The 14990-nt window shown below is 40.9% G+C and overlaps 1 protein-coding gene across 3 annotated transcripts in view; it reads right to left on the bottom strand.

Moving 5' to 3' along the window:
* Positions 1-1479: 1479 nt before the first annotated feature.
* Xrn1 (5'-3' exoribonuclease 1) overlaps positions 1480-14990 on the bottom strand; it is a 100120-nt gene continuing 86609 nt past the window's right edge. For 2 of the 3 annotated variants that reach the window (XM_051206914.1, XM_051206931.1), the window contains 9 exons: positions 14401-14462; positions 12783-12893; positions 12513-12635; positions 11611-11770; positions 10468-10643; positions 8289-8402; positions 6986-7088; positions 3225-3385; positions 1480-2662 (listed from right to left, as the gene is read on the bottom strand). In XM_051206914.1, the coding sequence (XP_051062871.1) occupies positions 2366-2662; positions 3225-3385; positions 6986-7088; positions 8289-8402; positions 10468-10643; positions 11611-11770; positions 12513-12635; positions 12783-12893; positions 14401-14462 (1307 nt within the window). In that variant the 3' untranslated portion in view covers positions 1480-2365. The remainder of the gene's footprint in view (positions 2663-3224; positions 3386-6985; positions 7089-8288; positions 8403-10467; positions 10644-11610; positions 11771-12512; positions 12636-12782; positions 12894-14400; positions 14463-14990) is intronic. The other variant, XM_051206923.1, reaches the window with a different exon arrangement.

Below are 14990 nucleotides of genomic sequence, written 5' to 3' on the forward strand. Positions count from 1 at the left end.
GGGGAGAGCTGCATGGCTTGTACAGCACAGCCATGCTGCAGAGATGTGCTAGACCCCTCCAGATGTGCCAACACAGCCTGTGTCCTCACTGCTATCCAGCTGTTAAGATAGCCATGTTGCACATATTCCAAGGGTTGCATGTTTCCTAGATATCAGACCTACACTGAGAATAAGGCTATGGGGGCTGAGTCCTCTCCTATTTTATTTTCTCTACCATCTTGACCCTTAGAATTTTTGTTTTTGTTTTTAAAAGGAAGGTCAAATATTCTTACTGGCTCTCCATATAAATTACTAGCTTGTGCACAAATTGTAGAGAAATACCTTCACGGGTTCAATGACACCGTGTTTACTAAAATCTCTCAAGGGGTTCCCAAAAGGAGCCCTTCCTCTGTGTTCTACAGGGAACATGGTTGTACACCATGGCGGGACCATCACACAGGAGTGAGTGAATGGCAGAATAAGTATCAGTGAGGTTCTCTGAAGGAGTTACCACAACACTGTCATAACTGAACAGTCCCTTGTGTTTCCAATGGATGTTTCCCTTGAAAATAGAGTTTGTGAGCAAGAAGACAAACACTGAGAATGACCTGAGCCTTACCCCCGAGTCCCACTGCATGTGAGGAAGTGCTGGGCACTGACAAACAGATGAACTTCTATTAACAGAAAACAGAGTTACAGGAAGTCACGACCATAGAAATGAAGATAACAACCATTTACTTCTTATACTAAAGGCACTACTAGGCCATCATTTAGAGAAACACTGAAATCAGCCGAGAAAGGAATTCAGTCCCATACCAGCATTTTAAAAAACAGTAAAATGATTTTAAGACTTACGGCAGCATTTTCAATGAGCTAAGGAAATCACAAACAACAATAAGCAGCTCCGTATAAAGACTGGCTTCTACTTTTTAAAAAGTATGTTCATTTTACTCCTTAAAAATATAAACATATCACAAAACTAAAAGATAAATATATGTCCATATATAAATGCAGGCCCTGATGTCATTGAGAAGTTTTCATAAAACTGAAATCATTTCAACAGTGTGAACACAGACATCCATGACTGACATGCAGAGACAAATGCGCATCACTGAGTGGTTCAGCAAGTGCTAAAATGCACAACTACAACAGGCCAGGCAGGAAATAACATACACATAAACATCTTGGAAGTTTTAAAAAGTTAAAAACAAAACAAAACAAAACATTTAAAATGTTATTAGTCCCAGGAAGCTGTACACATGGACCCATGATGAGCTCTCACATCAGTGAAGTAAGCAGAGAAGGAGCCACACAAAGTGGGTGTGGTGATGCATTGGCTGGGTCCCAGAACTGGAGGCTTGCCATGAGTACTAGGCCAGCCAGGACTACACAGCAATACCCCGTCTCAAAACAAAACCCAAGAAGCCTAAGCAAGAATAAAGTAATTAACATTCTATACTGTACTCTATTTGAAGACTGATTTGTAATTATGGTACCCTGTAGATTTTGAAACTTAATTTTATTAGAAATTCTTAATGCTGGCTCTTGAATAATCTAAAAAAGAAAAAAAAAACCCCATCATTTCTCAAATCTAGATTGCTATTCCTAGTTGGAAGCAGTCAGATGAATGATCTGGAAGGTCTTCTAAAGCTGCTTTGGTACAAGATTCAGAACATAGCAACACTGGCAGCACTGGCCAGTGCACTGGCTCCTCGGCATCCGGGGACTGACTCTGGCAACAGACTGATGTGAAGACAGAGTAAGGGCCACTCTCCCAGCCACGTTGCTACATCATTAAAGAGAAATAAAACCCACATTTAGGAAATTATGAGGCCTAATTCATGCTGCATTTAATTATCCCTCAATAATAGTGTAAAAAAGCTTATTATTATGATAATATAATGACGAATTTATAGTTCAATGATGCTTCTAATGAGGAAGCCAATGGTTAGTGGCACATTTCAACATTTAGCCCACTGATAATTTACTTTATTTTTTTGGTTTTTGAAGCAAGGTCTCAGGCTGGCCAGGAACTCACTGTGTAGTCGTATCTCAATATATGGCAATCCTCCTGTCTCAGCCTCTCAAGCATGAGGGTTATAGGCATGAATTTCCATGCCCAGTATATTTATTTTAATACAAGATTTAATTTGATCTTTTTTTTTTTTACAGCTTTATTGAGGTATCACTGATGTACAACAAATTGCACATATTTAAAGTGCACAATTTGATATATAGTCTTAAATAGCATGAAAAGTGCCTGATAACTTAAAAATAAAAAATATCCAATCTAAACATATTCTAAAATAGTACATTTCTGACACATAGATATCAATTTATAAAAAGGTAGATGGAAATAAAAGAAATTAATTCCCAGGTATCAAATTTATTCAGAAGGTTTAGGAATGCTAAAATTGACAGCCAGTTTCCTTGATTTCCTCCTTGAGGAGCTAGGTGCGGGTTTCTGGTGGGTCACACCATGGCCTTGGGAGGCAGTGTCGACTTGAGAAGACACAGGTTGAGCAGCTGGAGAGGACTTCAAAGAGACTGATGGGCTTTCTTGTGGAGTTATTTTGGTGGCTTCAGAAGACCCTGGCTTGCTAGTCTGAAGTGGTGTGGCTTGAGAACTCTGGGCCTCCTTATTCTCAAAATTCTTTCTGTTTGCAACCCTTTTTTTTGTAACCTTTAAGGAAGAAAAGCATCATTAACTAACAATGAAGGTAGAAAAAAAAAAACCCAAAAAATAAAAAACACTTGTGTCAGAAAACACAGTGAATCAGGCTGCTAATATTTGCCAATTGCTCCTGATTTTTGACTTCTATTTATTAATAGCAGCAAAAATAATTATAATAGGGGCTGGAGCGATGGCTAATGGATGAATGTTTACCTCTTGTGGGGAATCTGAGTTTGGTTCTCAGTATCCATGTCGGCTGGCCTGTGACTCTGCTTCAGGGGATCCAACACCTCTGACCACCTCTTGTATACAGTATACCCTCTCTCATGTACATAATTAAACCAAAATAAAATTTTAAAAATATTTATATTATTTGCTACAATTAGTATTACTTATTAGAATATAAACTCAGACCAGAGATCAGCTGAAGTGTATCACTACTGTGAGCTTAGTACAAAGGACTTCCAGTTAGTACTGGGAAGTACTGCTACATAAATTTTTACCACATTTTGTTCTGAATATTTAAAAAAAAGTAACTGTTAAAAACCATAATTTTCTTTCTAGCTCTCACCTGCAGAGGTATGAACTGATTGTGCACTCCGCTTGGCATTCCTCCAGCCAAGGGCATGGTTCCAGGATATGAAGGATGATGGAAGGCTTTTCCACCAATTGGCACTGGTGGTCTCCATGGCACTGAGCCAAAGACATGAGACGGTGAAGGCATTATGTTAGCTGTTAAAAGCAAGATCCAGAGATTAAACTTCTGTCTGCTAGCCTTCCACCTCATTTGGTAATTGTTACTGTTCTTGTCTATTACATCACTCATCCTTGGGGTCCTTTCTTAGGGTCATAACACTACCTACAGAAATGCAGTTATTGTGAGGCCAACAGTACCAAATACTGACATGTGGGAATTTGAAGAAGCTGGATTTTCCTGTGGTATCATTTCAGTGGCTTCAGAAGACCTTGGCTTGCTAGTATGAAATGGTATGGATTGTGAAGAACTCTGGCTCTTCCTTATTCCCAAAACTGTGTGTGTTTGTTTTCATGACCATATAAATGATCATGAAGCTACTCCTTGAGGAAGGTCTGAGAACAAAGAAACCATAAGGCTCTCACTTGATCCAAATGCTAAGTTGCATCCACAGTGAGCTCACTCACATACAAAAAGCCAAAGCTCAAGTCCGAAATATGATCACTTTCATGGTACAGGACTCTTTGTTGCTTATTGGAAACTTGGAAACACACTCAACTGGTGATTCCTAAAACTGTTTGCCTCTCTGAGCCACTTGGAGAGCTTGAAATGCAGACCCGTAAGTAGAGTAACTAAAATCTAGGAAGTCAGATCCTTGAGTTCTCAGGAATCTTGGTGTGCAGATCAGAGGACAATTTGTGGGGATCAGTTTTTTCCTTCCACCATAAGAGACACAGGAATTTAACTCAGATCTTCAGGTTTTGCAGCAAGCACAATTACCTACTGAGCCATTTCTCTGGCCCTGGTCTTTTTAATTTCAAACCAACCTGTTTCTTTTTATTACAATGTTCCTTTCAATCTAGAGATGTGTCTAAGTCTAGAGATGTGTCTAACTCTAGACATCTAGAGATGTCTCTAGGTCTAAGAAAATTTTAATCTTCCTTCCTTCTTTCTTTCCTCCCTCCCTCCCTTCCTTCCTACTCATCTCTTTCTGTGGAGTGCCTATAACATGGGTTGCAGATTTGTGCATTGTTACTCCAGAGCCTCGATGAGGAAGTGCGTCCCTGGGAACTAGCTTTGAAGAGTTTATAGCCTCAACCCTGTTCTCTTTCTCTGCTGTTTGAATATGTGTTCTCTCAGCTTTTGGCTTCAGTTATCAGCTACCATGTCTCTGTTTCTATCATGCATTTCCCATCTGGTATTTTATCCCAGCAACAGAAGTTGGTACCAGGAGTAGGGTGTTTCTGTAGAGAACCTGACCATGTTGTACTTTGGAGGAATGTGGAAGACTTTGCAGGTTTGGACTATAAAAGTGGCTGAATGCTGTAACTAGAGCTTAATGGGCCATTCTAGAAGACAGCAGGGATGAGAGTAATGCAGAAGATAGAAGCCTAGCTTATGATATTTCAGAAGGGAGCAAGGACGGTATTAACACTACTGGAGTAGAGACAGTATGGTATTTTTGTAAACAATCTCACTATTTTCTGTCTATGACCTGAGAATTTACATGAGGCTGAACTAAGAAGGCCAATTTTTTTGGGCAGAAGAACTTTCAAGACAGCATAACATTGAGTCTATGGCATGGTTCATATTGATAATGTATATACAGGTCCATAATAAAAAAAAAGGGCAAGTGAGCCAGAGATTAAAATGGACAGTTTGGAGAAAAAGAAATGGGTATTTGGAGATAAAAGGGGATTTGTTCTTTAGAACAATAAGCTAAAATAAACTATTTATAAGTTGCTTTTGGTACATTTAGAAGGTTAATGTACAGTCAAGGCATGTGCTAAAAGCGGCTGCCATTATTAAGGAAAGACCTGCTCTGCACTGGAACAATGGGAAAAATGCCATGAGGGAAGATCCTACCTAGCTAAGCCTCCAACTTGTAAAAGGAAAAAACCTAAAGGGCAGCTTCCTTGTAGAAAGCAACTGCTTCAGCTCATGATAGCTGCTACTAAAGTGATTGAAGGGGGTGAGGATCCAATCCTAGATGGCAGTCAAATTTGTTATTCTACCATCTTTGGAGGCATGAAAGATCTGGGAAAGGGGGGGTCATGGATTCTATCTTCATGGTTTCAGAGAGCCCCCGAGGCCAGACAATGTGTGACAGAGGAATCCATGTAAGGAGCCTGTGAGAGGCCATTATATATAGCTATGAAAATTAAGTCTGGGTTGCGGTGGAGACCCCATGATGTTAAAGATCATAGTCATGAGATATCTGCCAAAGAGAGCTGCATACAGGGAGTGGAATCACTCTGAGAGAGGTGGGGGGAAGGAGGGAGGAGAAGAATGTTGTGGGCAGCAAAACTGGAGTCATCTAAGTCATGAAATTAAAGTCCCAGACATTGGACACAGAGCTACAGGATTTTGCGTTTGCCCTGCTGACCTTAGGTCTTATCCTGGTTCACTCCTTACTATACCCTCATTTCTCCCTTTTGGACTAGGATGCATATTCTTTTGCACTGTATGTTGGAAGTATGTAATTGGCTTTCAGATTTACAGGGGGTCACAGTTAAGAGATTGCCTTGGGTCTCAAAAGAGACTTGAGCTTTGGACTTCTGCACAATGTTGAGACTTATAAAGACTACTGGGACTTTTAGGGTTAGATTAAATACATTTTATGTTATGAGATGCCCATGAGCCTACTGAGGCCAGACCAGAATGTGGCAATTTAAAATGAGAAATATGCCTCATAGGCTCAGATGTTTGAACCCCTGTTCTCCAGCTGGTGGTGCTATTTGGGGACTTATGGAATCTTCAGGAGGTGCACTCTTGCTGGAGAAATACATTACTGGGGGCAGGCTTTCAGATATATAGCCTTGCTCCATGCCCAGTTTGTGTTCTTCATTTCATGCCTGAAGTTAAATAGGTCATCTTTCAGCTTCTGGCTGCAAGCTTGTCCTCCCATTAGGGGCTCTCCTCTGGAACAGTAAACCAAAATAAACCCTTCCTATTTTTGGTCAGGATGTTTTATCACAGTAACAGAAAGTAACATATAACCATAAATCATTTTTCAATTATTCTTTTTTCATACAATCTTGGTTTTATTTTACTAGCTCTACAGAGCTAGAGATTAAGCCCAGGGCTTTGCACATGCCAGGCAAATGTGGTCAGTGAGGAGGATGAGGAGCTTTGTAACTTCCACTGCAGGGACTGTGATTTGCAATTTAACCCTGCTCTCTAAACTGACTACTTCAATGTTTTGTTCCCTATAAACTTTCCAAATTTCTAGTCTGCTGATATTTCTTCTATTTATTTCCATAGGTTTTGTTTTCAAAACTCATTATTTAATAGACTTCAGGCAGGAAGAAAAGGTAAACACAAGTTATAACTTTTTTGATTTTTAGTAATAGTTTTCAACTCGGGTGGTGGGTATACCATAATCTCAGTACCCACCACCCAGGAGACAGAGGAGGAGAAACTGGAAATTCAAAGCTGGTCTAGGATACATGCAACACTGTCTCAAAAAGAAATCGAATCCCAAAACACCAAAAATGGGACATATTGATGTTATGTGTACATATACCAAATGTAAATAAAAACAAAACCACCCCCCAACCCCCAACAATTTTTTTTTTTTAAGAATCTAGAGAAAATAATAACTCAAGGACAGTACTTAGAAAAGCAAAATATCTTACCAGTAGGTTGGGGGAAAATGGGAGGAACAGTTCCGGACGGTACAGCAGGGGGAAAATTTGGAAATATTGGTGGAGGCAAAGGATAATTCACACCAAAGGAGCCCTGTGGAAGCATTTAAAAATTACAAGACATTTCTGTAGAGACTAATTAAAAATCTAACAGATGGCTTTGGCAGCTGAGAGAGCTGGCCCTGAGGTTATAAGAGAATGGGAGAAGAGGCCCTATACCTCACTTGGGCAACACAGTAGAGCTAACCCTGTTAGCATGAGTACAGGTGAGCCCATCCAGAGGGCATGAGAGTAGGAGAGCTGACCCTGGCCCTGCTCATCCGTCACATGGTGGCATGGGTGAGGGAAAGACTGCCCTCCCCCTATCCCTTGCCACCAGTGGTAGGAGGGAGAATTAACCTTGGGAGCACAAGAGTAGGAGAACGGGCCCTGCACCTTGCCTGAATAAAACAGTAGAGCTGGCCCTGGAGGTTGAGGGCAGGAGAACCGGCCCTGTTCCTTGCTGCCTGATGTACTGAGTGAGCTACCTGGGGCAATGCTGGAGAGCTCTCTCTGATGGTGTCAATGAGGCAAAACTGGCAGGCTGACCAACCCCGGTGCCACCCATACTAGACCCAGGGCTATGAGTTGGCTCATCCCAACATCCACCTCATCTATGAGCTGCTGAAGTATGTGTAGGGGCTGGACATGCAGATCCAAACATGTAGCATCTCCATGACACAAGGTAGCCACAAGATATCCAAGAGGAGTCTCAGTGAGGGTAAAGTATCAAGGATGTAGCAGAAGCCAGAGGTCTCAAACCAGACCAACGACTCATTGCAATGAATACTTACAAGTAAAGATATACAGACTAAAGGGTATATTCTGTGATTACTGTGTCAAATTACAGCTTCCATGCTGAGACTTTTTAAAATATTATTTCTTATGTGCTTTTTTTTCTTTTTAAGTTTTTTTTGGGGAGGAGGTGGCAAGAGCAGAGGGTGAATATGAAGGATGGAGAGAAGAATTCGATCAGGATGCATGATGTGAAACCCACACACAATCAATTTACAAAGGAAAAAACAAAAACTGACAGGCTGGAGAGATAGTTTAGTGTTTAAGAGCACTTGCTGGTCTCCGAGGATAGAAGTTGGAGTCCCAGCATGCATGTAGGGCAGCTCACAAACACCTGTAACTCTAGATGCAGGGGATCTGACTCCCCCCTCTTCTCATCTCCCTGGGTGCGCTCCCATACACATACACACAAATAAATTAATCTTAAAAACTTAGTAGGAAACCCATGAATGATTCTTACCAGTTGTTGTAAAGCAAAAAGTGCAGCTCTCTCCTTGGCTTCATTTTCAGAGTGGCACTGTGGCCCATGGACCAGCAAACCATTAGAGAGTTTTACCTGACAAACTGTCATTGTCTAAAACAAACAAACAAAAAAACAAACAAAAAATATAGATGTCCATAAGATTATCTAGCAGGCCTTTTTAAACCCACAGAGACAGCTGACCTGAACTAGGGGGAGCTCATAGACCCCCCCCCCAGACTGATAAGTGGGAAACCAGCATTGTACCAAATTGGACCCCTGAACATGGGTCTCAGTTAGAAGGCCTGGGAAGTCTAAGGGACCTCGGACAGTGGAACCAGGATATATCCCTGGTGCACAAAAGGACTTTGGGAGCATGCTCCCCATGGAGGGATACTCCCTTAACCTAGACGCAGGAGGGAGGGCCTAGTCCCTACTCCAAATGACTAGACAGATTTTGATGACCCCTCCAGGAAGGCATCACCCTCCTTGTGGAGTAGGGAGGGGATGGTATAGGAGGGGGGTTAGGGAGCATGGGAGGGAGGGAGGGGGAACTGGGATCGATAAAAAAAAAAAAATTAAAAAATTATCATCTTAAAAAAAAAAAGATTATCTGTCTAGGAGCCAACTTGTTCTCCTAAAGCTTTGCTCGTCAAAGAAGACTAGTCTCATTTCATTTTTAGGTTTTCAGGAAAACTTTTTAGAGATGTACTTCATCTTTCTTTCCTTAAAAGAATAAAATAAAATAAAAACCTAGGGTCTACATAGTCTGGCTGTCCTGGAACTCCATGTAGACCAGGCTAACCTTGAACTCAGAGATGTGCTTGCCTCTGCCTCCTGAGTGCTGCTCAGCTCAGAGCCTTACCTTTTAACATTTACAAGATAGAAGTTCTCTAGAGCAGGCACTGAAGTCCTAGCTCTTTGGAAGGCTGAAGGGGAAGACAGGATTGTTTGAACTTAGGAGTTAGAGACCAACTTGACTACATGGTAAACAAGTTTAAAACAATAAAAGAACGAGTTGTCAAAATAGACTAAGCATCAAGTATTTCAATGAAAATGAAGGCTAACAATGCTTTTCTCTTCTCTATTCTAAGAACTGGCAAACTAAGCCTTTTTTTTTTAACCTTTTGCTAACAAAGTTTTACATTAAAAACAACAATAACAACAACTGGGCTGTAGTGGTACACCCTAGAGGCCAGCCTGGTCTACAGAGCAAGTTCCAGGACAGCCAGGATTGTTACACAGAGAAATCCTGTTTTGAAAAATGGGGGGGGGGGGACCCAAATCCATACCAAACCAAACCCCAGAACTGCTTATGAAAAACTCCCCACTACAGCAGAGATGAGAAATCGTGACAAAGACTGCATGGTCCACAGTATGAAACACTGGCCACTGTCAGAACAACTTGCATACTTACGTTTCCTACCACCCTGAAGCAGCATTTGGAAATATAACTGCCCAAGTGTGAGAAACTCAGAGGTTCCGATTTGGTTGGAGCATCCAGCTCACTCCTGTATGGTCTGGAAAACTCCCTCCCCTTTCTCCTTCCCTCCCTCTCTCTTCTCCAAACTCTTACCCATCCCCAAGGAAAGGCACCAAAAAGCCTAGCTCTGCATTCTTGGTGTCTCTTGCAGCTTCTTCTGCTAAAATTGCCAGCGGCCCAAATTCCTGCCTAAGCACTCAGCTTTTGACTACACTAGCTGGGCACAAACCCAGCTAGTGTAGGACACATCATCAGCCCCTGCCTACAACCTAAATCTCCCTGCTTTAGTTTGGGCACGTGACATCTCTGGCCTTGATCTCTGGGATTGGAGAACCTGCCTGGAAGTTGCTTTGCTCAATATACTTGTTTTATGTTTCAACTAGGCTTGATCTGGTTTACTGCTTTGGCAGAGAAACATTATAGGTGGGGGGGGGGGCACAGAAAACCCATTACTGTCTTTGAGCTTTAGTAGTGACCTTACATAGTCTGTTGGTACAGTATGTGTATATGTGGCCTTGAGTTCAATTCCTAGTGCTGATGAAAAACAACTCCTCAGACTACAAACAAAAAGCTTCACACTCACACAAATAAAACAAACAACGTTCACAGTATTGTGTTTTTTTCTAGCTAAAGATTTTTCAGCTACTTCTCAGTTAAAGGTTTATATTCATGTAGACATCAAATAGCATACTATACCTGTGTTGTTCTTAGAAAAGAAAAATCTGGTTGTGGCATTCCAACAAGGGAACAAATTCGAGCAAGTTCAGTTACTGGTGTGGACACAGGAGGGATATGGCCAGGCCAACACACACTCTCCACAGATGGAGCATTTTGGTATTCGTTGGTACCACGGGGCTTGTTCATAAAGCATGCTGTCAGGAGAGAAAAGGGAATAGCTATATTACTTAAAATGTCTTGGACTATCTAGTTTTGGTGGTTTGAGTAAGAATGGCTCCCATAGACTCATATATTTGAATTTTTAGTCACCAGGGTGGGGAGCTGTTTGATAGGTTAGACAAATTCAGAAGTGTGGCCTTGTCACTCAGGGTGGGCTCTGAGGGGTCAAAATTCCTCTCTGTCAGCCACTGCTTTAGAGCCATGTATGTGACCATGATGATGATGCACTAAACTTCTGAAACTGTGAAGCAAGCCCACAATTAAATTCTTTTATAGAAGCTGCCTTGGTCATGGGGTGTTGTCACCGCAATAGGAAAATGTGACCAAGATATCAGTTATTACAGGTTTATAGTAAATCAAACAGAAAATTGTTGAATGGTTAAAAGATGACAGGCTGACATGGTGGCTTGCACCTGTGACCGTGAGGCAGATGCCACCAGTTTGAGTCCAGACAAAATGAGATTCTGCCCCCCCCAAAAAAAAGGAGGCAGGGGCTCTTCTTGAACCTGGGACCCAGCAATCTTCTTATTTTCCTAATAGCCGGAATTACAGGTGTTTATGGGCTATCTGGCTTGTTATATGAGTGCTATTTAGGTGAACTCTGGCCGATGTAAATATGTGGCAAGTATTCTTAACTGCTGATCCACCTCTCCAGCCCCCTACTTTTAAAAAGAACAAATGGAGTTGGTGAGATGCCTCCATGAGAAAGATGTTCGCTGTCAAGCCTGATGACCTGAGTCAATCTCTGGGACACACACAAGGGAAGGAGAGAACTGACTCCTCCAAGTTGTCCTCTGGTCTGCATATGTGTGCTCTCCACATAAACACACACCAAACAGACAGGCAGGCAGACAAACATAATCAATTGATTTGGAAGAAACCAAACGAAACAAACTTTTGGAAATACTATTCACTATTAGCAACTGTACTCAGTTAACTCACCCAGCTTCTTATTTTGTTCAGGATGTGATAACAGTCCATGCTCATCTCTTCTATTGGAAGAAGCTGTGACTTCATTATCAAATTGTTTCCCATCATTCTTACTGGCTGTTGTGTCAGGGCTATCGATTTTTAGAATTTCTTTAAGCATCCGTGTTCCTTTCTTTTTAGAAAATGATTCATAGGTAGATGTGGGGGTGAGAAGAAAGTAAGTATTAGGCCCATGTAGGTTGTTCCTTTTTCTTCTTGGTTTTCTGAGGTTATTTTTTCTTTTGTGGTGTTGTCCTTATACATGCTACACAGGGGCTCTACTATTGGTCTATCTGCCCAGTCTGTGCGCTTGCTTTTGAAGAATTCTTGCTGTTAAATTAAGATGCTAACTAAATTCATCTAAGACAAATAGATGGTCACAGGCTGAAAAACATTCACATTTCAAGATACACAGATAATATTTATCCTATTTAACTTTTATCCCAGTCAACAGCAATGTTTAAAAAGCAGGGATCTATGGTCTAATGGAAAAACAAAAATCAAACCTTACAAAAACATCAAAACATAAAAGGGATGGTTAAATTGTTGGAAGCATCCTGGTAACAATGCTTGCTGACGACGGTAATACAAGAGCCAGGTGTTGGTGGCTACGCCTTTAACCCAGCACTCAGGAGGAAGGGACAGGAGTTGGTGGCCATGCCTTTAACCCAGCACTAAGGAGGAAGAGCCAGGTGGATCTCTGTGAGTTCTAGGACAGTTAGAGATGTTACACTGAGAAATCCTGTCTCGAAAAACCAAAAAGCCAAACCAAACCAAACCAAAAGTGATACAAGATACCATCCAACATGAGACAGGGTTTGAGCAGACTCATGGGGTAGGCATGCATGGCATCTAAAGATGCTGAATATACTAACCATAGCAAATGACTGTGGAGACAGATGCTCCTCATCTGGAGGTTCTCTGTGATGAGGTGAATGTACTTCATTTTGTTTAGAGACAGCCAAGGACGCTAAAAGGTTCTCAATTCCAGAGTGAGGCTAAAAGAGTAAATATTTATAAATAAGATAGAAGAATCAAGTAGTAAAAACCTAGACTTTACTTTAAAAATTCAACTTTAACTCAATCCTTTTCCTAGATGTAAAAGTTTGGGAAGAGACACCAAATAAAGCATTTCATTTACTTACCATATCAATAGCATTTGGGTAAGCAGTCACAACCTTCTGGGTCTCTGAGGCTCCTGGGCTGTCATTTCTTTTCAATAGTTTAATATTACATCTGGCAGACCCCCCAGAAGTCTGAGTAAGAGAAGAAAGAGTAAGATTTTGTGCAAGTAAACTTGTAGTTACGATTTTAACAGTTTTCTAAATAAACTGAGTGAAGTATTTTGTACTGCATTCTTTCTCTAGAGATTTATTCATTTTTGTGCATGTTTTACCTGCATGTATGTCAGCACACCACTGTTTGTGTGAGCTGCTGTGTGGGTGCTAGGAATTGAACCCGGGTCCCATGGAAGAGCAAGCAATACTCTTAACTAGTGAGCCAACTCTCCAGCTCCAAGTACTGCTTTCTTTTAATGACACAAGAAAAAAGGGGGAGGGGAGGCTTTCTTTTAATGACACAAGAAAAAAGGGGGAGGGGAGGCTATTAACTTGAATGGGGGAAATTATCTTTATTTTCATTAGTCTGTTAATAAGATTTAGATTCATGTCAATCTTGAATATGGACAATAACCACTGACATGGACTGTGCTTTTGTGCTCCCCAGACTCAATCAGGAGATAATCAGCTTTGTGAGGTGGCATTCTCAACAAAGGGGTTAGCAGTCATAAAAGGAGGAAGAAAACAGCGAGCTCTCTCTAACAACTCGTCAGAATGTAAGACAGGAGCCTCTAACTAAAGGCCAGTAAGAAAGCCCCTAGAGGACACAGACACTTACCAGATCCTGACTGAATTCCAGTACTGTTGTTTCTCTCAAACTTATGTATTTTACTTTACTATTAAAACCATTATTTTGGCTGGGTGTAGAGGCACAAACTTCTAATCTCAGCACTCTTTGAAGGTAGAGGCAGAAGGATCATGAGTTCAAGGCTAGCCTTAGCTACTTACATAGTGAGTTAAGAGGTCAACTTGTGTTGTGAGAAAAAAATCAGCATTTACTCCCAAGCCTGTCCACTTTTTTTTTTTTTTTTAAATGGTAGAAACTGAACCAGGGCCTTCCACATAGTAGAGAAGCATTTATCATTGAGCTTTGTTCCCAACCCAAGGGATCCACTCAAAAATGTGTAGTAAATCATGATACACACACATAAAAGTATACATAATCATGTATACCAAATTCTTTGAATCTTAACAGTGTACATGTTCTTTACTAAACAGTAGAGATTTTGTAAAACAAAATAAAATGTATGAGCTCAGCTCCCCCATTCTAACTCTATACAATTTGACGTTTAAAATATTGCTACCATTGTATATACAAATAGACATTCCTGAATATTTCATAGTATGTGAGAAAAGCTTTAAGTGACCAATAGTTTATTTCCATCTTAAAGATAAAGAACTTGAGGCTGTTAAGATTTGCTCAAGAACACCTAACTCTTACGTGGTAAAATGAGGATGACAGATGTCTGTACTCTGAACTCTAGACTACTGCTGTGTAACCATCCATCCAAGTGACTGTGATAATAGCTTTTGCCACATTCCTTACAGATTGTTGAAAGGGCTGCAAAATTCACTTAGTTGCTATACAACAGCCAAGTGCATAAGAGCACCCAACTTTTAACAATTTTATTTAAAGAAAAATTACCTGTTTATTGGACAATTTTTGTGTCTGGCACTCAGCTTTAGGACTCTTATATTCTTCCTTAACTGGAGACAAGAAAACAGAAATTTTGGGAAGCAAATGAGTTTACTAACCACCAGTTAAATCCATCAAGTATTTACCACAGCAAAACACTGTTGAAAGTATTTCAAGGAGGTACATAGTTTCCTCCTGTGTCTGTGCTCCCCCTCCCCATGTTGTCAATGCTGGAGATCAAACCTAGGTGCTGGTCCATGCCAGGCAAGTGCTCTTCCACTGACCACAGCCCCAAATGAGAAGATGCATGAACTGAAGAAACTTATAACCCAGGTGAGACAGAGAAAGATAATTGCAGATAATCAGAAGGGAAAGGAAGGTGGCATCTGACTTGGGCTTTGAGGAGTGCTAGGTTCTCCAAGAGGCTCAGAATCCTAGGCAAAAAATAAAAAAGAGATTCGAGAAAAGCAGAAAGGACTGTACTTATGCATTTCTAATGGGTTAGTTCTGCAGGAGGTTAAGGAGTAATACTGAGTTAAAGAGACAGGTGAGTCATATTGTACACAATGGGCAAGCAATCACAGAAAGGTTCTGAGCAG

The sequence above is a fragment of the Phodopus roborovskii genome, unplaced genomic scaffold (assembly GCF_943737965.1).
Source record: "Phodopus roborovskii unplaced genomic scaffold, PHOROB, whole genome shotgun sequence".
Taxonomy (NCBI): domain Eukaryota; kingdom Metazoa; phylum Chordata; class Mammalia; order Rodentia; family Cricetidae; genus Phodopus; species Phodopus roborovskii.